Raw genomic sequence first — 26,719 nt, 5'->3', positions numbered from 1 at the left:
CCACAGACCTGCAGCCTCTCCTGATGCTATCAGGATAGACAGAGGTTTAGCTGATTCGAGGCGTATTAAAGTGTGGTCACACAGAGGCAGAAAAACATAGCACTTCACATGTGAACCAAGGTGTTCTGTAATAAGTTTGCAAGTCACATTAAAACCTCACTGATCTTATCACAACAAGAAAACAACTTGTGGTGTAATTCTGTGCAGGGGAGCGCTGACTGACAGAACGGCTGCAGAACTTTTGAATGTTAGAGTTAAATAAGTACTTATTCCAGCACTACAGATACAACCATCTCCACTGTCTTCCTACAGACCTGTGGGCCCTGTAGTAGAACTACATGGGTTGCAGATAGTTAAATAGTTAATTGATATATGAGGATAGGATGACCTGCCACATCCATTGAAGTGAAATTTAACAAATGAATTATTAAATGTGGATATTGAAATTAATCTTCAGTGTTATCTGTCTTTAGTTAGGGTCAGTCATTGACCAACTGATAATTTAAATTCAACATGGGAGATTTGTTGTCTTACCCCATATAATTATTCTTTCAGTCTATTTCTCACTCTAATCAATACACACTCTTCTCAGAAAATACACATAACCGTCAATATAGCTCAATAAATACATCAATTATATTTTTTATTAAAATAGAAAGTCTTTACACATTTAGGTCTGCAAAATCAGGCATCGAATTATCACAGTATTATACAATGATACATCTTTAGTGTTGCTGACTGCTGCCCTCTGTGTTGTGGCGCTGATTGTAGACATCCAGAGCCCATTGGGATGTCCCGCTGTAGCAGATCTGTCTTCCTTTGATAGTCTGGACTCTGCAAAACATACACAAGAGAAACACTAAATCTCCACTCCACTGAAACCAGAATGTGTTGGTTAAACTACAGCATAATCCTACATGTAGCTAGATATAAATACCAGTCATGATCATAACCTAAGTGCTAATAGTACTTTGATCACATCAGTGATGATGAGTAGTTCATAGTCTGGAGGTCATGGTCATCCATCTTTCTATTCATCATGTCATCACCAATGACAAGACAAAAAATGGTAGAAGAATGAGGTACACACTTACATGAATGCCTGGTTCTGACAGGCGCTGTGGGTCTTGGTTATGTTGGACACACGCTGTAATGGTATTTCGCGTGTGTGAAATTTGAAGCAGCAGTTTCCAGGTGCTGTGTTGAACTTCAGAGCTTCAGCTGTGAGGAAGGTAAATGGATAGAGTCAGAACAAACATGTCTGTGAGCAAACTCTGAAGATGATGAGGCACAAACGCAGATCACTCACGCATGGCGTTGCAGCAGCAGGCGGTGAGCAGCAGCAGCCCCAGAGTGAAGCAGAGAGTCTTCATCATGCTGTCAGTGAAAAGATAATGTTGATGATGATGATGTTCTTCTTCTTCTCCCTTTGCAGTGATCGACTCTTAGCACTGCGTCCGATAAATATATATAAACCCTGTTCATTGTGGAACCGAAATTATGTCAGCTTTTCCATCCAAAAATAATCATAATCCTTCCATGATGAGACATAAGGGGCAGAATTACCCTACAGAACTTCCACTGCGACTGCCTGCTGTGTCTAGTCTAGTTAGGGGAGGATGTTAACAGTGAAGGGAAAGGCCATGGTTTAGATTGAAATCAGCTCCCCTACCCCAGAAAACAAAAGTCTGCCACGCGTTTATCGTATACATCTCGGTGCATTTTTAGTCCATGGAAAGGTCATCATGAGCATTAAAGTTCTTCATACATTTTAGAAGTTTTACACAGAGCAGATCAAGTACAGACAACATAAACCCATTTGTATTCTTACATTCAAGTCAAAGGGACATATTGTTCTAAAGGTTCTCATAAAATGAGCTTAAAGTCATCTTCTCTTTTCACATTTACTGTACATATTTCACATTCCCAGAAGAATACTGCAACATGACTTCAAATGTACAAAGCTAACTTCAATCATAATCCAAATAACACAAAACAACCAAATTGGTCAAAAACTGATACCCCTCACTAAATACGAGAGGTATTGATCTTCTCATCTAACTAGAAAGCGTGTTTACCAAAATGTCTAACTACTCCGTCAATGAATTGCACAGAATAGAACTTTCTGCTTTTGATTACCTTTCTCTTTGTACCTTTGTGTTATATATATGATTATCTGTTTACGTCAACCTTTAATTTTTAACCACGTTTAGAAGGTTAAGCATGGTTTAAAATACAATAAGTAAGATTCCAAAATGACCTACAGTATGTGTGAGGGCTGATAAGTTTGTACATAAATAGGAGCAGCTGTCCGGTGTCATTTCTCTCTTGACGATAGACGTTACAGTTGGTTTAGTTGTTTGAGACCGAAAACATATGCCTCTGTACTTTTGTTTAAAGTTGCAGGTTATGTCAATGAGATCTCTGTCTGACAGAATGTGCATACAAAATACACACAGCATAGTGACAATTGGAAAAAAATATATACTTGACATATTTTGGCTTTAAAGAAATATCAAAGTTCAGGGTTTCGTTAGTAGAAATCAGAGGGCTGTGGGATTATAAATACAAACACAAAGTATTTTTTTTGCCTCCTACATCACCAGTTTATCATGAGTCAGTTTCCCACTTCATACTAATCTGTGCGGTGCAGACCGAAGTGATGAGATAGCATCATGTTCAAAAGATCTTATCGCAGCTGTTTTCAGACATGTACACACACACCCAGGTTTAGCAATGCATCTGTGACCTATTTAGATCACTACTGTGCATGCATTTGCAACCTCATCAATAATAGGCATCACAATGTACAGTATTACGCAAAAAAAACAAAGCCCAAGCAGACACACTGCTACTTAATTACAAGTAATGAATAGTATTTAGATCTTTTACTTAACTTAAGCAAAAGTAACAATGCAGCAATGTAAGAATACTCAATATAAAGTTTTACCTTATATTCAACATTTACTTTAATAAGCATATACGTGTATAATTATTAAAGATTACTCATTAGGCAACAGAACGGCCTCTGTTGGTGTTTTATGATTGTATTATCAGTAGGCCTATATTGTGATTGTTGGATAACTGGATTATAATTATTGACTCAGTATTATGTTGTATAAGGTCGAGGTGGAGCTAAGTAATGAATTAACCCTTGTGTTATCCTCGGATCAAATTTGACCCATTTTCAAAGGGTTTTTTTTAATATGAAAAATGGGTTTCTTTCAACCAAATGACCCAAAAATAACATGGATGCACGTTGTATGGTTTGCAACCCATACAACATTCTTCACAGGTAAAATTAATGATTACTTCCATTGCTTTTTGGGTGTTTAAAAAAGGTCTCAAAACAGTATCCAGACTAAACTTTGACATATACCAGTCTGTGATCCACTCAACATCCTCTGATCTGAACTAGTCATTTGTATACATATTCATAATGTATACTTTTAAAAAAAAAAATTAAAAAATTAAAAAATTTAAAAAAAAAAAGTATAATTTCATATAAATTAAATGAATAAAAAAAAAAAAGTTCATTTTCAATTTTGACCCGAAAGGACAAGTTCATGCCGACGGGAAGAAAACACAAGGGTTAAGTATTTCAATTTATTTTTATTTATAACAGAAGTTATCGCAGGACACTTCACAGATGTAGTATGATGTATTACTGATGAAGTGCGTGCGTGCGTGCGTGCGTGCGTGCGTGCGTGCGTGCGTGCGTGCGTGCGTGCGTGCGTGCGTGCGGGAGGTGGGTAGCTTTCACAGTCAAGCAGGCCGCAGCTGGACCAGTCTGGGTTAAAAGAAAGAAAAAAAAGGGGCGTGGCATGAGGAGGTGTGGCGGGGGTTAGGGTCCACCAGGCACAGAGTGGCCATGCACACAAAAACAAACTATATATTTAATAAAATGAAGAAAAAGGTTTAACTTAATTAACCACATAGAATAAAAGCCTTAAGTTAAGGTGGTTTGGGCATCTGGTAAGGATGCCCCCTGGGCGCCTCCCTAGGGAGGTGTTCCAGGCACGTCCAGCTGGGAGGAGGCCTCGGGGAAGACCCAGGACTAGGTGGAGGGATTATATTTCCAACCTGGCCTGGGAACACCTCAGGATCCCCCAGTCAGAGCTGGTTAATGTGGCTCGGGAAAGGGAAGTTTGGGATAAGCGGACGAAGATGGATGGAATAAAATCCTCTTCTAAAAAGAGCACATATCACGTATGCAGAACTGGCAGCAATTTCAGACAACTGAACAAGATATCCATCTTAAACACAGAGTTTTGATGTTCTAAATACACAAGTCAAACCACATTTTGGATTTTGGCATAATTAGCGAGATTATACTCACAATTACATTTGACACCCCTTCCAACATTAACTTCCTGGATTTCCATCTGAAAGATGGAGAGGGACCATGAAGACCGCTCATTTCTTGATGTCTGGGCTGTTGCCTGATTCTGATTGGCCGTCTTAATAAGGCCTAGAACCTGGCAGGTGGTGGGGATCATATAGATTATTTACTGTGAAGTAGAATATATAAACATGGCATGTACATCATTAACTGATATAAACTATACTTGTGTATTTCTTTAGTAAAGTAAATTAAGCAACTGAGATATGTGCCTGCCGTACCTGATCCTTGTTGGAGACCTTTACGTAGTTTGGTGATTGTTACCTTGCCTGCCATTGTCTTGATGATATGATTGGGCCTTTTTCTCCCAGTGAACAGGGTCTCTGTAAATGTCCACAAAGCTGGTAGTGAATGAAAACTGAGATCTAACGTTGTTCAAGACTGAACTAAAATACACAAGACAGGGGAGACAATGAGACGCAGGTGCAACACATAGAGGACGGGTAATCACATAGGCGGGAAGGAACAAAGACCAGGAAGTCAAGTGATCTGAAATAAAACAGGAAATGGAAAACTAAACAGAAAAGACGAAACAAACTAAAAACAAAAACTGACACAGGGACGAGACATGACAATATGTGTATTTGTATGTGTTTTTCTCTCTTTTTTTGTATTACATAAGGAGCAACTATCAAACAGCATATTTGTTCCCTTCTTGGCCTTTTGAAGGCGCCTGGACTACAGGCATCTAAATATGACTCAGAATCCAACTTAAATTCACAATTACTGAGCGACTCCAAACCAAAGAACAAAAACGGAATGACTCAGCTCTTATATACCAACTGATGCTATTATTGATCAATCAGCTGATGAAAGGGTGTGACAATAGGCCACGTACCAAGACCAATTAACACAACTCCTCTATACTATATATATATATATATATATATATATATATATATATATATATATATATATATATATATATAGAGTATTGTGCAAAAGTCTTAGTCAGGTGTGAAAAAATGCTGTAACCTAAGAATGCTTTCAAAAATATAAATAATGATTGTTTATTTTTATCAATTTACAAAATGCAAAGTGAGCAAACAAAAGAAAAATCTAAATCACATCTACATTTGGTGTTACTACCCTTTGCCTTCAAACCAGCATCAATTCTTATAGGTACTTGCAAAAAGTCAGGGATTTAGTAGGATTGTAGTCAGGTGTATGATCAACCAATTATAGTATATAGGTAGTTATAGTGCATCAGCAAGGTCTCTCCCAGACATATATTTCAAAGCAGACTGGTGTTTCAAGATGTGCTGTTCAAGCTCTTTTGAAAAAGCACAAAGAAACGGGCAACGTTGAGGATCGTAGACGCAGTGGTCGGCCAAGGAAACTTGGTGCAGCAGATGAAAAACACATCAAGCTTATTTCCCTTCGAAATGGGAAGATGTCCAGCAGGGCCATCAGCTCAGAACTGGCAGAAACCAGTGGGACCCAGGTACACCCATCTGCTGTCTGGAGAAGTCGAGCCAGAAGTGGTCTTCATGGAAGAGTTGCAGCCAAAAAGCCATACCTCCGACATAGAAACAAGGCCAAGCGAATCAACTATGCACGAAAACATAGGAACTGGGGTGCAGAAAAATGGCAGCAGGTGCTGTGGACTGATGAGTCAACATTTGAAATATTTGGCTGTAGCAGAAGGCAGGTTGTTGGCTGAAGGGCTGGAGAGCAGTACGATAATGAGTAACAGGCAACAGTGAAGCATGATGGAGGCTCCTGGCAAGTTTGGGGCTGCATTTCTGCAAATGGAGTTGGAGATTTGGTCAGGATTAATGATGTCCTCAATGCTGAGAAATACAGGCAGATACTTATCCATCATGCAATACCATCAGGGAGGCGTATGATTGGCCCCAAATTTATTCTGCAGCAGGACAACGAGCCCAAACATACAGCCAAGGTCATTAAGAACTATCTTCGGTGTAAAGAAGAACAAGAAGTCCTGGAAGTGATGGCCTGGCCCCCACAGAGCCCTGGTCTCAGCATCATGGAGTCTGTCTGGGAGAACATGAAGAGACAGAAGGATTTGAGGAAGCCTCCATCCACAGAAGATCTGTGGTTAGTTCTCCAAGATGTTTGGAACAACCTACCAGCCGAGCTCCTTCAAAAACTTTGTGGAAGTGTACCTAGAAGAATTGATGCTGTCTTGCCTTCCTACATATACCTATACTGTACTGTATATATATATATATATATATATATATATATATATATATATATATACACACACACACACACACACACACACACACACACACACACACACACACACACACACACACACACACACAGTATATATATAATACATCCATGCCTACAGCCCACTAGTCCACCAACTATATTACGAATCCCACTATGGCCACGCCAAGACCCGCCCTTCAATAGCATTTATTGGCCAGGCGTCCATGCTTACCTATCCTAACCTTAACCACTCGAGGTCAAATGCCTAACCCCAACCAATCGAGCTGCTATTGAAGGCGGGTCTTGGCGTGGCCATGCTTAGTAGTAGTGATGGGCTTCAGTAACAGCGACCTCGCCTGGTGAAGTGCCAAGGCTGCATCTAAATGATCTTCTGCTAGATAGTGGACAGGTTAAGTTATGTCACGTGATTTTTCCGTACCAAAGCAACCTTCGGAGCAGTAGTTCAAATGTGTGTACTTGTAGTTAATGGTTTGAAGCCCGTATGGAAGCTTCAGTGCTGACTGCCATCACTACTTAGTATAGACTGTATATTATTAACAGTCTACTATTTGTAGTAGTAGTTTCGCCGGCGGGTGGCGCTATATCATATTTTCTCATGGATTTTGTTCCATCAGCACTTCCGGGTTCCAATGTTTACAACTGGGAGCAGCGTTGACACCACAGAGCTCATGAAAAGCATCTTTTATGTTATAAACAACATTACTAGGATATATATACTCTGACGGTAGGCTATGCCACAGGACTGCATTACTCATAACGACAACATTTTGAAAGTAGCTAGCATTAACGTAGCAGGCTCATTCAGGCTGCTCAGGCTAACCAGCTAACGTTAGCTTGTTGAAATTAACAACAGTGAACAGAAATGTGTCGTAATGTCAAAGTTACGTTTCTGTCCCGAAAATAAATAGAAATGGGGTTAAATATAATGACGTCCATGTAAAATAATATATTTCTCTAGGCTCTTATTAACCTACAAGTCAGCCTACAAAGTTTTTGAATGCAACGTTAACTCTAACTACTTCCTATTGTTTTCCTTTGTAACGTTATATGATATTCATGAAACTGTACTGGATGTTGCTGATAGCTGGGGTATACGCGCAGTTTACTATCCTAAATTCCCCATACAATGTCCTTAATTAGGAACCTGCTAAACCACCTGTGTTAGGGTCAGGGCAACCTGTCTCAAATAAGTCTCATCATTTGGGACACTTATCCAGTTTTTGGAAAATAATTTGGGACACGTATACCGAAAATGGAATTAGACCAAATGGTGTTTTATATAAATAAATGCTACTGCTAATTGCAACATAACATGTTAACTTATTGGTAGTGTATACATGTTTAAAATGGAAAAAGTTGGTGCACAGAAGGTTTTGGGGAAGAGTAGCTTACTCTAAGAAAAATGACAATTTATTTTTAGACTATATAACTAATGAAACATGGACAGTCATTTTAAGAGAGAGATAATACATTGTTTATCATACAAACATAGATAAGACTAAGATAAAGTCATAAGAACTTGGCTTGCGTTGTAAATCTTTACAGCAGGGCTCCATCATCGGGATCAGCTGCTACAAGTGTACGAGTATAAAGGAAAACTATGAAGAAGAAAAGCAGACGTCCTAGGTCATTCGAGACGTCACAGAGACAGAGCAGCAGGACACAGACAACTGGGAGTGTCAGTGAGGAGAAGAGTCCACCTGAAAGGAGACCTCGGAAGACTGTCCCTGTAACCACAGACACTTTCTACCAGAACACCACTGCAAAAGACAAGACTGCTGACTTAGACTGTAGTGTGACAGCAGCTGACGACACACAGAAACATCCAGAGAGCAAGTCTAGATCTTCAGGTGAGTGTCTCAGTACCAGAAAACCCCATTCAATAAAAAAGGCAGCTGAGTATAGTTGCTTTGCTTATCAGCAAACATTTTCAATATATATTTCCCTGTCTGTTCCCTTGTAATGTTCTGCTGTTACCAAAATTATTATAATACAATAATTAATTATTCTGTTGGTGGTAGTAGACAGTGGAAAGTGGATTATTTTTTAACAGAGTGCTGCTAGTGGATCAGATGCATGCTGATGTGATTGTGTTAACTGTAAATTAAAAGTCTTAAGCCAGTGGTTCCCACATTTTGGGGGTTCCCGGAGTTGTAACGGCGGGGCGCGGCAACGCTAAATATAAACAAATAATGCATGCTTTCTGCTGCACTGCTAGCAAAGCAGGGACACTTTTGTGAACAGACTGCCAGGTAAACGTAAAGCAGACGATGAAGATACATCAAACTACCACAACTACCAAAACAAAGACAAGAAAATATGTAGTAGTGACCACAGTTTGATCTATGGAACCTTATTCAACAGTCGAATCACATTATGTTTTCTTGACTATCACGTCTCGGTGAAACAGCTGCTTGTGGCGCACTTCTCTGTCTCTTTCTATCTCTCTCCCTCTCTCTCCTCCCTTGGGGGGTGGCTTGAAAATATTTTTTTTTATCTACAAAAGGAGGGCCCTGCAGAAAAAGTTTGGGAACCACTGACGGGCCATGTTTTGTATACACATTTGACATAAACAAAGCCAAGGTTAATTTGCAGGTTTTTTTAATGGAGTTTGCTATGATGTCCTTTTCATTCAAGTTAAGATAACCTACTTGAACTCAACGTCCTCCTTTGGGGACCCATCAGAAATAGCGTCTATTTGTCAATTTTGGGTCATGAGTGACAGTTTGGAAAAACACTGTTCTGTTATTTTTCCCAGCAGGTAGACTGTCAACTGCTGTCTGTCGGCTCTGCCATGGGAAGTTTTCTCCACGAAGCCTGCGGCATGCCTTCAACAAGTGGCCTCAGGACTCCATTGATATCGTTGACAATGAGTCCGACTCAGCAGCCCAGTCACCCCTTTTATTCCACACAGACTTCCAGCGACTGGTTGGGGTCCAGTTGGACCGCGACCCCCGATTATCAGAGTTTATCTGCAAGAAATGCCACTCCAAGTTCTACAAGTGCCACAGCATCCTGATCAGGTTTCTGCAGAGAGTCAACCTCCCACCAGTTGGGAAAGAGAACCTAAAAAGCTGGTGAGTCCAAGAAAAAAATGAACCAGAGTGTGACTTTAAAAGTGTTTTTACTTATTGTAGGATTCTCAGTTGTTCAGGCAGAAAATCTACAAATATAAGCAACTGGTTTTTTTTTCTATTTCAGGAAGAAATGTCCAGATGCCTCAGTAAACCATGGCTCAACACGTAAATAAAAGCATTTCTTCTCTGCTTTTTTTAAAACAGAAATTAAGAGAAGGGTCTGTCTGTGGGCTGCAGGTCAGAGGCCTAACCCTTTGAGATGACATACTGTGATTTGAGCCTCTAATTAGCTACATAAACATGAACTTGAATAAGCCGCAGCCGTGAGCTGCGATGAGCAGAAAGCTAAACCACTAGCTCGCCTGCTGCGCTCATGTTTTCTCTCACACCGCCGCTGGCGGCATGTCTTCGTTCAGATGGCAGCAGTAGGCGGTGCTGCGGCTTCGGCCTCGGGTAGCAGGCTAATGCTGCCATCCAAACGAGGAGAGGTAACTAAAGACGACAAAAGAGCCAATGCTCATGCTAACCTGTAGGCAAACCCCAGCAGACCAGCTCTCCCGACTGTTTTCACAGCAAATATCCACTTCATGGACAATAAACTTGACTACATTTTTAGACAATTTTGTTTCTCTATGTACTGTATATAGATGGATGGCAATAAAGGCTATCTCATCTAATAGTTTAGCCTTGAATTAGCTGCAGCCCTGAGCCTTTGGCTAAGGTAAACAGAACTATCACTGAAGGAACGTGTGCATGTGTATCTGCATTTGCAGAGCAGCCAATAGGTACGCTCTCTCTCTCTGAAATGACCTGTGATTGGCCAAAGTCTCCTGTCACAGGCTAGATGTTCTATATCCTGAAAACAGATCCAAAAAGGAGATGCCGATGTTTTGTTTTCTCTCAGACCACTTCAATTACAATATGCTGAAAAATGATAGGACATTTTTGGACATTTAGACATTCTGCGGTTTTCTTTCAGCATTCCAGTCCTTTACCTCAGACCCTAAGTGCCTCCACAGCCTGGTGTCCTGGGCTCACCACCACGGAGAGGCCTGCCGCTCCTGTCCCAACCTGAAGGATGTGCTGGAGGGCCAGTGCTGGGGCTCCGTGAAGGCCGTTTGGGGTTGCGTCAATGGTCACAGATACGTCATGGATTCTCAGTGCACAACCGTTACCAACCCAGGGTACCTGGTGAACTTCAGCAGTGGAGCATTAGGGAGTGGTGATGGAATGATGTCAGAGGAGGAAGATGATGAAGAAGAAGAGCAGCCCAGCGGGAATGGAAGGACCCCAGCGGGAAGTATAGGTTCTCTGGCTCCACGCAGTCCATCTGCAGTTCCAGTGCAGACTCCGAGCTCAGCGCTGGCTGACTGGACCAGCAACACTGAAGGTGAGACTGTTTGTAGCTTATGATATCCCGAGAAGGTTTACATTTCCAAACACAAAATCAGTGTCAAATGACACTAACAGTATCATTTATTTTGTGTACCCTCACATCCTCTGAATGTTGGTCTGGCTTGTGTGGTGTCTGTATGAGTCCTTGACTCACGTGGTTGTGGTGTCCCCTGCGTTAGATTTTACAGGTCAGGAGGTGGCGTTGTCTCCTGCTCCGGCCCAGCTGGAGGACAGGGCTGCTGACAGCGATCTGTCTGACAGGTTAGTCATCTGTATCTCTTTCTGTCTTTCCTCTTGTCTTATAACCACCAAGTTTTTGGGTGCTTCTCAGGTAGAGTTGTTCCGATACCAGTATTAGAAATGCCTCCGATGCTGCTTGAAAAACGCTGGTATCGGCGAGTACACAAGTCTATGCATGGATCTGATACCACATCATTTAGCCCCTGAATTACTCGCCTTTACTTTGAAAAGTTTGCCAACTTTTTTATGTGAACAGTGTCACAGCTCTTGATCAATCAGATGTATTTGTCTTAATATCTCTAATTTCTACTTTTAAAGTAGTTGATGTTCTTTTTCCGTTATGACTAACTTTCAAATTAGATAATAGAAGAAAGTTCTATGGCATTAATTCTCTGTATGTATTTGTTCATGTTTCACAAAAAAGGGTTTAGCCTGAGCCAGGCCATTCAACAGTGATAGCAACCATATCACATCCATACAGGGTTAGTAGTAAACAGCTGTTAATAAAATGTGCACTGGTGTCGGATCGGTACTACTCAGTATCGGGCAATATCAATATCAGGTATCGGAATCAGTATCGGGAAGGAAAGAAATGGTATGGGAACGTCTCTACTTCTCTGCTTTTAAAGTGATTAGATTAAGATTGATAAAAGGCCATAACATCTACAAGAACTGTAACTGTGTGTGTGTGTGTGTGTGTGTGTGTGTGTGTAGGGTCATCTCGGAGGATGACCTCGAGGAGAGTAAAAAAGGAGAGTTATCAGACGATGAGCTGTTTGAGCCGTACTCAGACAAGAGGTGGGTACAGATATTCTTTAGCAAAGGTTAAAGATGGACTGAAAATGAGTTCTGACAGAAACCCCGGGTACTGTGTTTAATGTACCTTTCTCTCCCCCTTGGCAGAGCTTGCAGGGTGGCCGTCCCCAACAAGAGAAGAAGAAACCCGAAGGCCCTGGAGGAGCCCAAAATCAAAAAAAAACCTGGACCCAAACCCGGCTGGAAAAACAAGTTCAAACCTAAGGGGTACAGAGGCATATTTTAAGTTAGTTCACTTGAGTCCTACATTTCCTTTAAGACACACCATCCATTCAGCATCAGTTACATGTAATATTTAAAGCATCCTATATATAGAAGAACTTTATTAATCCTTTAATGAGGAGATTTAATTTTGACTGTTGTCGTTACATTACACACATAGGCCCGAAACACACACATGCACACACAGGACCCGTAGACATGCATTAAAGATATAATATGAATATAAAGAATTTCCGCATTAAAATGTCTAAAAACGACTAGACTTATGTTATATATTATGTTGAGTTGTGTACTTACATTATCCCAAATGTTTCCAACATTGTTCAAACCCAGAGAAAACTATCATAGGGTTAGGGTCACCCTTTGCCCATGCATCAGCTGTCATAAATTGACTTTTTATAGCAGTTTCAAACCACATTTTTCAATACACTTCTTAGATCTTGGTCGTTTTTAACCATATATTTTAATATATTATGCCGGGCAGCAGTAGCTCATATAGTTTGTTAAAATGTATTTAGTACATGTTTTGTTTCAGTTGAGAATAGTTAACTATTATAATGTGGTTTAGCATACATGTGCATTAATAAACTATTATTGTCTTTTTATTTTCAGAGAGGAGCTGCCCAACATCTACAAGTGTCCGTATCAGGGCTGTACCGCCGTCTACAGAGCTCCTGATGGCTTGAAGGTCAGAATCCCAAACTGACATCATTTCACTTTTAATTAAAGCTTTAGTGCATAACCTTTTGATATTAATGAACGTCCGTTACATTCAAGCCATTGCCAAATGAGTTGCTACAAAGTTAGTTAAGACTATCAGCTCCACACAACTCTCTCTGGATTTCTCAGTATGACTATGTTCAGAAGATTGTGGCGTCCGGTGATTTTCGAGCAGAAACTCGAGTGAAGATAATGACCTCTTCTGAAGAGTCCATAGTGTTTTTTTTAATCCTCCGTGTCCTCCTTGGCTACTAGCAACTGTGGATGAGGGGGGTGGTGTGTGCGATCATGGAAGGCTTGTATCATGTGGACACGCCGACAGTGTTGTTGTCATTACTTAGAATTAGCTCTGGGGGAGACAGAAACTACGCACTATAGCTTTAAGTAATATATATTTTGTAATTAGATCAATAATGGTGTATTTTTAAGAATGCTTCAGTAGTTAGTATTAGGTGTCCAGCCTATAGCAAGATATATAATTTCCTACAGTAAAAAATGTATATCAAACGTATATTACTGTATTATTAGTCATATAGGAATCACTTTTAATCTACCTTTGGACACATGTGGATGTGACATAGGAGAACAAGAACAATATTGTTTCAGTCATTCTTCAGCCACCCCCAGACAAGACAGTTCTTGTTCTCCATACTACTCCAGAATCTGTGTACAAATGTCTGTTTTTATTTTTTTAGAAGCACATCAAGGAGCATCATGAGGAGGTGAGAGCGCGACCCTGCCCTCATCCTGGCTGCAACAAGGTGTTCATGATCGACCGCTACCTGCAGCGACACGTCAAGCTTATCCACACAGGTGAGCTCAACAAAAAGATTAGTATTTGTTTTTAGAGCACGTAGATGTGCTGGGCCTGTTCAGCTTAGTCTGGCTCTTTTTGGGTTACTGGGCTTCACCTAGCATATCGTTGGCGATCCTTGATAACTGCTATCATAGAGATGTTGATCAATCGGCTCAGTTAACTCAGGGGAGGCACATGAGAGAGGCAGGGGGGGTGTTATGTTTGTTGGAGCAGTCTGCTGGGGGGAGATCTGACTTTTCCATGCAAAAAAACTTGTGTGTGTCTAAATTGTCAGTGTTTACCTAGCCACAATGTTAACAATAGGAAGAATAATAAGATAAGATAAACATTTGGTTGTTTCAGTAATAGGTTACATACAAACTATACCAACTTCTAAATCTAATACCTGCTCCATTTGTTTTGCTGTTATGGTTGAATGATTTTGAATCATAAGAAGCCTACACTTTGTCTTGAATGTGAATATTTGTGCCATGTTAAACAGACATCAGTTAAATCAAAAAGGCATTTGTTTTAGATGTTAATGTGTATTTTGGCTCGTACTTAAGATTGCCATCTGTGTGTTTCCAGAGGAGAGGAACTACATTTGTGACCAGTGCGGCCAAACCTTCAAACAGAGGAAACACCTTTCAGTTCACCAGATGAGACATTCAGGGGCCAAGCCACTACAGTAAGTACTGTTGATGGGATTTGCCGCTTTAAAAGGTCCCATATTGTAGAAAGTGAGATTTCCATGTCTTTTTTTTAATAAAGCAGGTTGAGGTGCCAATAATACTGTGAAAGGATCAATGCACACCGCCTGTAATCAGAAACTGTGCCTTTAAACGAGAAAAATGATGTGTTTTTATAACATCAAAGCATGTAAACATGTTCTAGTTGGAACCCAAAAATACAAGTATGAACCTGAAAATATTTTGAATTAAAAGTCTGAAGCAAAGACAGGAGAGAGAGGCTATACATTTTAACGTTTTATTTTTATTTCTTTTCCTTCAGATGTGAGGTGTGTGGCTTCCAGTGTCGCCAGCGAGCGTCACTCAAATACCACATGACCAAACACAAGGCGGAGGCTGACCTGGAGTTTGCGTGCCTGATGTGCAGGAAGCGGTTCGAGAAGGCCCACAACCTGAACGTCCACATGTCCATGGTCCACCCGCTTATTCAGGCCGAGGTTCAGAAAGGCAGCAGCCACCGGAGTACTCTGACCTGCACGCCATCACTCTGACCGAGGAGGGGGTTCAGCAAGACCAGGACACATGAGGACAGGGAGTCCAGATCCACGTCTGTTGCACAGGTGCTTAAACTGGGAGTTTCCCAGTTTCTGACAACCTGTACCATAGTTTACATTTTTTCAAATTTAGGTCATGGACTGGGGTAGGAACCTGCTGTATGGCAACCCTACAGATGTTGATCTCAGTTCTCTACCAATATATTTAGCTCAGCTTTTGTGTCATAACAACAAAATCAAACTATTGTCTTCAACATAGTTTCATTTTAGTAGATATTGACCAACCTGCTCATAAATACTATCTCTAAACTAGCTCTTTACAGTTTTCAAGTATCACTTTCCATTCCAAACTTAATCTTTTTCATTGTCAGGACTCAGCCAATTATACCACAAGTTTAGGTTCCAGCTTGTTTTCAGGGAAGCAGCAGAAGGAAAGCTCCTTCACATCATATCTTTGACAAATCTCTGGAGTGAAGGCATTAGGAATCTTAGGATCCAAGTTTCTGGGTCACATGTGGGGCGTTTTGTTCCCACACAGACAGGGACTTCATAAAAATAACCACTGGTATACTAGCAGTTGGCGTATCGGTTTACAGTACAGCCAAATAAAGTAACAATACGGTTTTATTTGATAGCTGAAGTACACAGTAGCAGCCACATATTAACAACTGCATAACCTACATGCATTCAATTGTAAGTCCTATAATGCAATATTCTTGTTACCTTACCTTCATATATGTGAAGCACTTGTCTGTGCTGTGTTACTGCCTCACAGTGCAAATAGAATGATTTCCAAGAACATTCAGTTCAATTGTATTAGGTCACTGTTTTTTATTAAGTTATTACAATGCTAAGTACTTTTAAGAGTGTAAATCTGTATTGTAAAAAGGGCTTCAGATGAACATGTGTAAAATAAAGTCCTGTGTGCATTATGTATAAAAAGACATAAAATGTTGGTAAAACTGGTAAGATCTAAACAGTGTTTAATAAATATGACAAGAGGAACATGTTTCTGTTAGATGTAAAGTTGGATTACATTAAAACAAATAAAGTACCTGCTAATAGTCAGTTACCATTACTGTGAACGAGACCCCCTCCGAAGCTCGAGGGAATAAAGAAGATTTTTGTAGTCAAGTGGGTTTCACGGTTCACTTTAGGCAGTTTCTCTGTCTGAACGTAAGTCCGCGGCTTTTCAGAGGAAGTCCATCTCTGGGCTGAGGCTGTGAGGGTCGAGGTGCACAGAGAGAGCCGCTGCCACCTCTGGGTCCAGGTCTGCACACTGGGACTCCAGCTGGACCAGGAGACCCAACAGCAGATAGACCGGAAGGAGACAGAAGAGCGTGAGAGAGATAAGTGAATGTTGTCAATAGTAGATGTTACCAAGAGGCATACAGATGTGTACTGTATGTACAGTATGCGTGTGTCGGTTACCTGTCTGAGTTGGCTGGGGGACAGAGCAGTTGGAGGGGTCCACGAGATCGCTCTCAGAAGAAACTGTTTGGCGTAGCTCAGAATCTGGAAAGGCTCCATCTGACAATACAATTCATAGGTTTGACTTCAGAGCAATGCCACAGGTTTAAGGCAAGGCAATGTATTTACTCTATATAGCACAGTTCATACACAGACAATTCAAAGTGCTATACATAAGCATATATACACATTGAAATGATGTCATCACCCTGATATAAACCATGATCTGAGGCTCAGTCACCTGATTGGCTGGTGTAAGTGTGTGTCCTTCCAGGGAAAGCTTCAGTAGACTGATGTAGCAGAGGACAGCAGTCTGGAGGAACCCTGGACAACACACAGCTCTCTGTAGCAGCTCAGCACTCTGCTGGAGCAGCAGGCTAAACAGAGAAACAATACACACACACACACACACACACACACACACACACACACGTGAAACTTTTTTTGTAGGTCCTGTACATACATAGGGAGAGAATTATCTAACGTAGCTCTAAATTGCACATACTGAATTGAACATTGAACTGAACACAAAAGGCACCAATAACAAGACCTTTTAAAGTGTAGTTTTCTACTGAAGCTCTCTTTCAAATGAGACAAAAAATATTTTGCATTGTGTTGTTGTGCAAGTTGATATTGCGATGACAATTATAGATGAAAAAAAAACGATTCATCGTGCAGCCCTACTAGCTACCCCCTACCCATCTTTGTCACCTCTTTCACCCCTGATGAGTTTGCACCCCTGTATTGTCCAGTTAGTTTTGGTCATGAATTGGCTGATTAAAGGTCTTGTGAGAGTTAACTATAGGTAGTGTCTACAGTGACTCTAAAAGTGGAAATATGATGTTAAAAAACTAACCTGTAGAAGGCCCAAGGCATCAGTCGAGTAAACTCATCTGATGTCACCATTGTGATCGACTGGTAAACACCTTGTTCTAGAGTTGGGGAAAAAAACATTCAGGCCACTAATTTAACAATGAATAAATATTGGCGAGACAAAATCATTTAACGTCAGTGCTAACATTAGATTTAATCTGTCAAATAATGACAATACAGCTGATGTACACTAGCAGCTGAGCATGTGGAGGGAACTGAGCTGTGGTTTTAGAAGATGTACTGTATACACCGTACTGTTTGATGTAAAGATGAGCAGCCAGTCAGCAGAGTCCACTAACATGAGCAGAAGGTCTGTGCATAACTCTGTGGCGTTCTGATGGCTGAAATGCTGTAGTGTAGGAGAAACAAGTGAGACGCTTTAGGCAAATAAATTGGGAAAAAACACATTTTATTAATGTCTTCTTTTCTTGCTCTTCAATCTGCCCCCAACTCTCATGCCAAAAGCATGTCTTGGCTTAATTTGTGTCCTACTGTTCCAGTGGTATGTTTAAGACTTACATATTGAAAACATGAGGCGAAGAGTTACTTAATGTGTAAAACCTTTGCATTATCTTAAAGTTAGTTCAACATTTTGGGAAGTAAGCTTATTTGCTTTCTGACTTAGTGTTAGATAAGAAGATTGATATCACTCCTAATGTCTGTACACCTCTAATGTTCACAAATCAACATGTTAGCTAAGCTAACTGTCTCCTGGCTATAGCTTTATATTGAACAGATCTGAGAGTGGCTTGTGACTAGGCGTATTTCCCCAAATGTCAAACTATCCCTTTACCAATGTAGCCATTTGCCTGACACATCTGTTCAGAGAGAAGCAGTAGAGTATGCTTCCTACATCGCTTATCCATTACTTTGATAATGAACGTTTATCCTTTCCACAACCAATAACTTCTGTTCCTTCCTGGACTTTGTTGTATTTTTAAACAAGTGTGGTTCTCTACGGGGCTCATGTGCAATAAAGAGGTTCTGGATAAACAAATGAGTCAGAAAGACTGAATGGTTTTCCTCTCAGTATGTGAGTGTGTGCATGTTGCTTACTATGGTTTATGAAGCGGAGCTCGGCTGAAGACAGACCTGTCTCTCTAACTGCATATAAATCCCAGCTGCTTTACAACATCTAACTAACCTACACCTGAACACAATGTGCTTGTGCATATTGTTTGGGACAGTGCGGGGTAAAGTTATTAATTACCTGAGGATACAGGAATGATGAAAGATGGTCGTTTACACACAGGAAAAGTAGAAAAACTAGTACCTGGACAAAGAAATGAGATAGCAGCAGGTAAAATATATGAAAGGTGGAAAAAATTCCAAAAGCAACCTTTGGCTGTTTACAGAGTAAGTGGATGATGAGACAAAATGATCAACATCTGAAATGTGCACTTTAAGAGCACAGGAGCACTAATGAGGCCTTAAGGTTGATACAGGCTTAGAAAAATGTCTCAGTAATATTAATTAGCATGCAAGTTACCACCTATGATGTTTATTTGTATTCATTATCAGATATAATGTAATAAAGAACAAACCCACTATTTTTTATGGAATACAGTTTACCCAACATTACTGGCTGCCATTAAAGCTGCACTTCAAGCAAATACACTGGTTGGTTTTGAATGGGGGGTGGTTGTTTCCTCTCACCTGTCGGTACTGTGTGCCCCTCTCTGGTTGCAGCATATTCAGGGCTGCACTGAAGCCCTGGTTGTCGCACCCCTGGTCTTGCCAGGCGCGATGCAGGCTGGCGGCCAGTAGCAGAGCTGCAGCTGCAGGCAATGTAGACGACGAAAGCCCCTTCTCTAAACTGCACAACAGACAGAATTGCAAATCACCTCAACATGAGCCAAGTAAACCAACGGACACACACACAAACCACCAGAGAGACTAATCTGACACTGAAATGGAAGCTGAGGGCATGAGGGGGCAGAGGGATCCAGAGGGGACCGGATTATGTCAGTCCTTTTCATCCCTTACACTCCCAGTAGTCTCGCTTTGCCAGAGCTTGTGGACTAGCCAGACCCTTATTTCAGGCATCTTACCAAAAAAAAACATTCTCTTTTCTTATCATGACAAAGATATTCTCGCTTGCCAGACCTTCCTCCACAGCGCTGCGGAGGAGGGTCTGGCTAGTCCACACAGCATTCTGGGATGGGAGAAAAACGTGCTCTGGTTTATTGGCATTTCTTTAAACCAATCACAATCATCCTGGGCGGTGCTAAGCCCCAGGAAAGCCGCGGTGCCTCTGCTAAATATCCTCAGGAAGGAACTTGTTTTGGTGGAACGTGTGTACGTTCAACAGTAGTTTTAGTCGTGCAACAGAAAAACTCAGATTGGACAGATAGTCTAGCTAGCTGTCTGGATTTACCCTGCAGAGATCTGAGGAGCAGTTAACCATAGTCCTCACAAATCCACCAGAGGTTAGAACGCTGACACAAAGGAAGAGGAAGGTGACGGACATCCGGCCGAAAAAAGTGACATCCGGTGACAACGGAGCAATCCCGGAAGTGGAACGTCGTGGGTGTAGTCTACACTCACTGTAAAATGTTTCAACAGTGGCATGGAATGAGGTGGAACACAGATTCAGGGTAGTTTATGAGAATGAGGTTCTACCTGCAGGCCCAGTTGTGACAGTCAGCAAGGAGCTGCAGCTGCTCTGGTAGAGGCTCTCCATCACACAGCCGATGCCACAGTGACAACAGCACTGGAGATAGACGCTCCCACCAGTGCTACACACACAAAATCAGCATAAAAATACGGCCTGAGCCCACAAAACCAAAACATTTACAAGGTCTGCATTAGTACAGACTCATTACAATCATGTCATGTTATTGGCAAAATAATGCAGTAAGGATGTACTGATGGTAAATAAGTACATGTAGGGCCTTTCATTTTTACCCATTACATCTGTCGTTCCTAGTCAATTTACTCGTAGTCCGCAATCTAGCATTGCTAGACCTTCATCTGGGAAAGGCCGACTCACCGTCCCCGGGGTCAGAAGCAGCTTTTAGTTTTTACGCACCGCAGTTATGGAATAAACTTCCTGAACACTTACGATCTGCCCCAACCCTGTGTTCTTTACTTTCACTTAGAGATGGGCATTTCTACATCTCTATGCTTTTAAAGTCTTAAACTTTTTTTTTTTCTTGCTTTGTTTTTGTTTTGATTGTTGAATTTGATGTTGTATTTGCTTTGTACGTGTATGCTTATGTAAAATGCCTTTGTGTATGAACTGTGCTACTATATAAATAAATTGCCTTGCCTTGACTTGGCATAGTACAAAATACAGGTGTTATAATGAACATTGATTGAATGATGGCTGTGTGACAGTGTGCAAGTATGAACAATGCGAGGACCCTGAAACTGCAGCAGCTAAAAAGCATTCAGCAATCTTTAATTTGATCATTTACACCTGTGCTTTTCTTAGTGTTACACGTCCAAATGTCTTCCATGTAAAATGCCCATCAAAAAACCATCACTGTTCAGATTTAAACCCTCATAAGCATACTGGTGGAAGCCAAGTGTGTAGGACTCAAGGTCAAGTTAATAAGTTTGTTAGCTTTATGGAGAACAAACAGTACCACTGTAGAGACCAGGAGCAGAGGACAGTGTAGACTGATCTGAGACCAGGCTTTGTTGACTTCTTCCTGTGGGTGTCCACAACGTACGCTGGCACATAACACACCCTGGAGAGGGCACACAGACAGCAGACTTACTCCACTTGATTTTCTCACAGGGGATTGTGTAAATACTGTAAGAAATGTATCAAAGACTTAGGGCGTTTTCACACATACCTCATTTGGTCCGGACTTTCGGACTTTTCAGTTTGATCCGAACCAAAATTAGAGGTGTGAAACCTCCCCCGGACCACGGTCCGGATCAAAAGACCAAATATTGGTCCGACCAAAAGAGGTGGTCTCGGTCCGGACCAAACTGAACCATGGTCTGGTTCGTTTACAGTGTGAAAGCATTTTTTGGATGGTTCGGACTTTTGGACCAAATACAAGAAGCTCTGGCAGGCTCTCCTTGTGTTACAAGACCGGGGAATAGCTCCTTTAAGGAATAGCTCGGTGCTTAGTGTGGAGGCTACATGAGAGAGTGAGAGTGACGGTGGATGCGCTCAGAGCAGACAGCTGTCGGCTATCAGAGCAGAGAATACATCAGCAGTTTATTTGTTAAGTGGTAGAAAATGTACAGTGTAGGTTTCCGTTTGACTCTGAATAAATTCTCCAGAAAGTTCCAGTGTCTTGCTTCTCAACATCACAACAAAACAAAAAGAGCCGCGGCAGTAGAGGAGAGCAGCAGTCAGCTGAAAAAACTCCGACCCAGAGAGAGGAGACGAGAAGACGGGGAAGCACGTCTACAAACCAATCAATTATAAGTATCTGGAGACGCAGCTCACGTATGTGATGACCGCAGGACGTAGTTTTGTCACGTAGAGATCTTTAGTGCGCTTGCATAACTGCAGTGTGAAACCAAAACTTACCGGATCAAATGTAGACAATGTAACAAAAACATGAACCTTGGTCCGGACCTTGGTTCGGACTTTCATGTGTGAAAACGCCCTAAATTTAAAGTTAGATTTTCAGTGAAGTGTTTCTCACTCTCAGGAGGTGTGCTGTTAGATGGCAGGACAGCAAACCGGCCGGAGAACACACCTTCCTCTGTTGTTGAAGAGAAGAAGAGGAATGCAGACAAAGAAAGACGTGAGCACTATTTAGTCCATTTGACTAAAAAAGGACATTAATCACACACAATCACTGCACTTTTTCAAACAGTGGATCAGATTTGGAAGAGAAATGTATTAAAATCTGATTAGAAAAATAATTTTGCAGCTCACCTGATGCTGGTTGACATGTTCTATCAGCGTGTTGCACTCCAGAGTCGCCCTCCCCCCATCAGACTTTACTTTAATCAATAACACTGCTGGGAGAGCCAGCAGTACTCTGTGACACACACACACACACACACACACACACACACACACACACACATTTTCAGTGGCTATACATTAAATGATAGAGCTGATATATATATTTGTTTTGCTGCCTGCTTGCAGATTTGTCTTGGTTTTTTGCTTGCTGTCCGATGTGTTGTTTATGACTTGTTGTGCATTGTGCCTGTCTGAATGTTGGTCTGTGTATGTTGCTTTTATGTCATTTTTTTGTATTTTATTTTTTTAGGTTGCCATTTTAAAACTGGCCAGTTACCGGATGAAACGGATGAAAATTAGCCTGCCGAGCTAACTCTGGCTCATTTACAGTTACTATGCTGTTGATTAATGAGCACTGTCGCTGTCAAATAAATGAAAAATGAAGTGTGTGTGTACCTGTTCCATGTGTTCAGTGTGTGTTGCAGGCTGAGCTCAGTGCTGATGCTCGGTGAAGCTGAGGTCACTGTGGAGGAGCATCTCTCAGACACAAATGTAAAGAGGAAGTCGCACACATCAGCTGTGCTTCTGCGGCTGCCCGAGAGGTTAGTCACTTCCATCTCGTAGACAAGCTCCTACACACACAGAGTTTTTTTTATTTTTCACTATGAATGCATTTAGAGCCACATCATAAGGCCAATGAACTGGAACAGCATATATGCAGTGTACACACCTGTAACCTGGACAAGATGTCTGGCAGACAGGTCCCTGTATCTGACCCTCTGTAATCTAGCTTTTCCAGGCTCCGGTCACTATCCACATAAAATACACAGAAGAGTGACATTTTTACTAAAGGTGGAAATTTATTTACATCTTTTTATTACAGGTTTTTATTTTATTTTATGATTATGTTAAACAAAGGAATGAACAGGCTCTACTTGTTGAGTCCTTTAGGGTGCTTCAGTACAACAGAGACTATTGTATTATCATATAAGGATTAGGGAAGTAAGTACTCACAAATTGTCTTCTTACATGTTATTTTTATTATTAAACCCAGACGTTTCAGGCACTGCCTTCCTCAGCACGTGTGTGTGTTGTTATTAGGTTGCTTTTGATGCATTGCAGCCAGGGATCGAACTACCAACGCTGTGATCAGTGGACAATCCGCTCTGCCTGCACTGTCTTCACACTGGAGGCTGTGCCTATATGCTTGAGCACTTTTTTTGTAAAAGGAACAGCTTTTGGACTTTTTTTTATTTTTTAAACACCTGATGAGTAATGACTGTAACCACTGTAAAATTCACCTTGCACTCTTAACAATAAGCTGCATACGCTTCAGATGTTATTAATGCTGACCTCTATAGTATCCTTCCTTCTATCGAAAAGATCTGACACACAAACCAGCCAATAGCAGTCAGCTACACAATAGAAATAAAACTATTAGCATTTTATACATTTGTCAATGTATGTTTTTTGTAAAACATGTACACCCACCTTAACTGCTGGTCCATGATGGCATTGAGCAGATGAGAGAAGAGTTTCTTCATGTCTCCTCCACAGCCTCCATGCTCCTCCAGACGAGACAGGTAGAGCTCCAGGCAGGCCCATTGCTGGTACTCCTGACTAAACATACACAGTTACGTGTTACCTGTGAGAGTCTGTGTGTCTGTGTGTGCTTTCATGTTAATGTTTAATATGTTTGTTTGTGCATGTATGTACCAACCACCAAGGCAAAATTCCTTGTACTTGGCAATAAATCCTGATTTTGATGTAACTGTGTGCGTGTGCGTGTGTGTGTGTGTGTGTGTGTGTGTGTGCGCGCGTGTGTCTTACCGTTCTGGGTCTGACAGGGCGTCTTCACTTCTGTGTACTCTGAGCTCATTAGCCAGCCATTCTGAGAAAAATAACTTGACAAACATAATGGTTGAGGATTACTTTTTTTTGTCAATAAGATCAATCCATCAATCAGTTTCATTTAACATGCAGGTGAAAGTAGTACTGATTGCTCTCTGATGCCCACTGAACATAATATTCTACAGCTACACCATTCAGCACTTACGAAGCCAAGGCTTCATACAAGCCAGTGAACCCATTTCACCTGATACTGTGGCGTGTGTTTGAGCTGATGGAACGCTGGGTGCCTCCACAGATGCCAAGCAGTCTTCATCCAGGTGCTGTTGGTGTCTGTGACACTGCTCCACAGGCCGGGTAGCTTCTCCTCCTGGTGTTCACTAACTGGACCGCCAGCAGTAATGGCAGTTCTTCTGGCTTCAGGCAACAGTCTTGGGATGAGGTACAGAAGCTAAACAAACACACAGTTACATCTGAATCAGAAAAGGATTCATTGCCAAGTGAGTTACACTTGCAAGGAATTTCCCTTGGTGGTTGGTGCATACATAAACAAATAAACATATTGAACATTAATATGACATAAACAATACATACAAAAACAAATATATTCAAAATAGCACACAAGAAAAAAGTGGCTCTTTCATGACATGATTAGATGACATTATGGCAAGTAAGAGAGAAAGACACCTTCTTATAGAGGCTGTTGAGAATGTAGTCCTGCTGTTGTTGCTGAGGCAGTGAGTCCCCTCTGCAGATCCCATAACACACAGCTGCCACACACAACCTGGACAGCAACAAGACTGTGAGTCACGGTGGCAGCCAGGCCAGGTGCCAGTATCACATACTCACAACACAAGACCGTTCAATTCCTTAATGAGTCAGGTTCACGTTTGTCACTGTCCCACTGCACAAGAAACCTCACCTGACACACAAGAGCATGTCAGCATGTGTGCTGCAGACCAGCGCCGAGCTGAGAGCTTCTCCAACAGGTACTGGCGTAGGCAGAATGGGCGGGACCAGCTGAACCAGAGGACTGTGGGACATGGAGGCGTGGAGATGGACCACTAATGCTGCCAGGCCGAGTAAGTGGGCAGCACTCAGCGACGACCCCTTTTTTACAGAAGAAGTTAGTAAAGCTGACGAGTGAATGTACTGGTTTAATTGGCATTCAGGAATAAAGAGGTAAAGTGATTTTAATGTAGTCGAAAACTGAAAAGCCCCAGGCAAGATGTGAAACAGAGAGAGTTATGAGACACAAAGCAAAAGACGGATGCAAAGAGAAGTGCGTTAAAATATGGATGTTTGTACCTGGTTATGAAATAGGTCCCAGAGTCTGCATATAAGGCTGGAGAGGAACTGTGTGTTACCAAGCATCACACTAACAAACCTGGAGGCCCACAGACTTTGTCTGGGGAGACGGAAAAATATCTGGTGAGGCGCACATCAGAAAGAAAGAGGCAACCTCATAACACATATGGAATCTGTTCATTTCCAGACCTGTGCACTGAAAACTGGATTTAATGACTTTGGTGCCTGTTCCACACCCTGTGCTGTATGCAGATAAACGGACGTGAATGGCCACTTAATAATACATTTGTCAGCTTTTTTTTTTATTTATCAAACCCTGGCAATAATATCATTTATTTTTGAGAAGTTGTATCACTCACTTATTAGGAGGGTTTGCTCTGGAAGCGTCCAACATGCATTGGCAGAAGTTTCTCAGGATCATGTTGATGACCTGAGAACACAAGGGAGACAATTAAAGAAATACCTATTATTACTGACCGACCGACATACAGAACACTGATAACAGCAGAATTGGCAATATAAAAACATGAAAACAGACAAGACAGTGAATTTCATCAGTGCATACTTTGACGTGGAGCTCAGGGGATGGAGGGGTGTTTAAGTGAATTGTGATGACTGTCTGTCCAATCAGCTCATCAGGACGGCCAGGAAAGATGACACTCAGAGTGTGTGAGATCCTGGACAGCTGGGCCGACATCTCTGCGGATACATGACCAGCAAGACAGGTATGGAAATGAGACAGCGCACAGTGTAGTAGGTCTTTCTGAGTTAGGGGATGTGCCACATGACATGGCTGAACATACTGTGGAGGAAACAGAACTTCCAACGCTTCGACAGCGACTGTGAGAGCGGTGAGAGTGAATCTGTTCGCCGGACAGCTGAACAATAAGCTGAAATTCACTACAAAGCTCCATAAAGCTGGGGAGCTGCAGAGTCGGGTGACAATTTTCGGTAGGTTCATCACTACAAGTGATGCCTCTCACATTACACAGTGTCATTTAATACAGTACATTGTTAATATAAATATCGATTATAGGCACTTTTAATAACTACCGTTCTTGACCAGCTTGGTTTGGGAACACACATTAAAAACACTTGAAGACATTTGGAGAATACACACAAATGATTGTGTTTGAAGGGTGTTAAAGTGTCCCACAGAATGTGCTAAATAAATAAAAAATTAAAAAAACACACCAATAACTGGACGTAGGAAACTTTGACT

General features: G+C 41.5%; 3 protein-coding genes across 9 annotated transcripts in view; 1 reads left to right on the top strand and 2 right to left on the bottom strand.

The window, feature by feature from the left end:
• Positions 1-622: 622 nt before the first annotated feature.
• On the bottom strand, positions 623-1,764 carry LOC116040223 (C-C motif chemokine 4-like). Its single transcript, XM_031285513.2, has 3 exons — positions 1,310-1,764; positions 1,095-1,221; positions 623-834 (listed from the first exon to the last, which is right to left on the bottom strand). Exons 1-3 carry the CDS (start codon positions 1,374-1,376, stop codon positions 726-728), a joined length of 303 nt encoding a protein of 100 aa, XP_031141373.1. The 5' UTR covers positions 1,377-1,764; the 3' UTR covers positions 623-725.
• Positions 1,765-7,198: 5,434 nt separating this feature from the next.
• znf276 (zinc finger protein 276) lies at positions 7,199-16,082 on the top strand. 4 transcript variants are annotated; one of them, XM_036002733.1, is made up of 13 exons: positions 7,199-7,335; positions 8,153-8,175; positions 8,206-8,457; positions 9,366-9,684; positions 9,809-9,849; positions 10,664-11,074; positions 11,259-11,340; positions 12,034-12,117; positions 12,223-12,342; positions 12,970-13,045; positions 13,773-13,890; positions 14,462-14,561; positions 14,885-16,082. In XM_036002733.1, exons 3-13 carry the CDS (start codon positions 8,208-8,210, stop codon positions 15,111-15,113), a joined length of 1,830 nt encoding a protein of 609 aa, XP_035858626.1. In that variant the 5' UTR covers positions 7,199-7,335; positions 8,153-8,175; positions 8,206-8,207; the 3' UTR covers positions 15,114-16,082. The 4 variants fall into 4 exon arrangements, with proteins under 4 accessions (XP_035858626.1, XP_031141269.1, XP_031141267.1 ...); XM_031285409.2 differs by having other exon boundaries at positions 7,207-7,331; positions 8,153-8,457; positions 9,369-9,684; XM_031285407.2 differs by having other exon boundaries at positions 7,207-7,331; positions 8,153-8,457.
• LOC116040155 (Fanconi anemia group A protein) overlaps positions 15,533-26,719 on the bottom strand; it is a 30,077-nt gene continuing 18,890 nt past the window's right edge. The window contains exons 22-42 of one of the 4 annotated variants that reach the window (XR_004897769.1): positions 26,063-26,196; positions 25,857-25,927; positions 25,498-25,597; positions 25,112-25,299; positions 24,877-24,973; positions 24,437-24,640; positions 24,172-24,245; positions 23,833-23,961; positions 23,072-23,150; positions 22,798-22,973; positions 22,309-22,414; positions 22,073-22,132; positions 21,050-21,154; positions 20,082-20,197; positions 19,116-19,275; positions 18,670-18,732; positions 17,715-17,808; positions 17,443-17,518; positions 16,808-16,963; positions 16,548-16,634; positions 15,533-16,407 (exon numbers count right to left, since the gene is read on the bottom strand). Coding sequence is in view for 2 of the 4 variants with exons in the window: in XM_031285404.2 (XP_031141264.2) it covers positions 16,309-16,407; positions 16,548-16,646; positions 16,828-16,963; positions 17,443-17,518; positions 17,715-17,808; positions 18,670-18,732; positions 19,116-19,275; positions 20,082-20,197; positions 21,050-21,154; positions 22,073-22,132; positions 22,309-22,414; positions 22,798-22,973; positions 23,072-23,150; positions 23,833-23,961; positions 24,172-24,245; positions 24,437-24,640; positions 24,877-24,973; positions 25,112-25,299; positions 25,498-25,597; positions 25,857-25,927; positions 26,063-26,196 (2,366 nt within the window). In the remaining 2 variants the exon portion in view is untranslated. Of the gene's footprint in view, positions 16,408-16,547; positions 16,647-16,807; positions 16,964-17,442; positions 17,519-17,648; positions 17,813-18,668; positions 18,733-19,115; positions 19,276-20,081; positions 20,198-21,049; positions 21,155-22,072; positions 22,133-22,308; positions 22,415-22,797; positions 22,974-23,071; positions 23,151-23,832; positions 23,962-24,171; positions 24,246-24,436; positions 24,641-24,876; positions 24,974-25,111; positions 25,300-25,497; positions 25,598-25,856; positions 25,928-26,062; positions 26,197-26,719 lie in introns of those variants that run through there. The other 3 variants (XM_031285404.2, XR_004897770.1, XM_031285405.2) reach the window with 3 other exon arrangements.

This window comes from Sander lucioperca, chromosome 7, assembly GCF_008315115.2.
Source record: "Sander lucioperca isolate FBNREF2018 chromosome 7, SLUC_FBN_1.2, whole genome shotgun sequence".
Classification (NCBI taxonomy): Eukaryota; Metazoa; Chordata; class Actinopteri; order Perciformes; family Percidae; genus Sander; species Sander lucioperca.
This window is presented reverse-complemented; position numbering and strand designations above follow the sequence as displayed.

Excerpts from the sequence above, each read along its gene's own strand:
- LOC116040223 (XM_031285513.2), bottom strand. The coding sequence starts at position 1,376 with ATGATGAAGACTCTCTGCTTCACTCTGGGGCTGCTGCTGCTCACCGCC. Across the intron at positions 1,222-1,309 it reads CTGCTGCTGCAACGCCATGC|CTGAAGCTCTGAAGTTCAAC; the intron begins GTGAGTGATCTG and ends CCTTCCTCACAG. Across the intron at positions 835-1,094 it reads TGTCAGAACCAGGCATTCAT|AGTCCAGACTATCAAAGGAA; the intron begins GTAAGTGTGTAC and ends TATGTTTTGCAG.
- znf276 (XM_036002733.1), top strand. The coding sequence starts at position 8,208 with ATGAAGAAGAAAAGCAGACGTCCTAGGTCATTCGAGACGTCACAGAGA. Across the intron at positions 8,458-9,365 it reads GAGCAAGTCTAGATCTTCAG|CAGGTAGACTGTCAACTGCT; the intron begins GTGAGTGTCTCA and ends TATTTTTCCCAG. Across the intron at positions 12,343-12,969 it reads AACAAGTTCAAACCTAAGGG|AGAGGAGCTGCCCAACATCT; the intron begins GTACAGAGGCAT and ends TTTTATTTTCAG.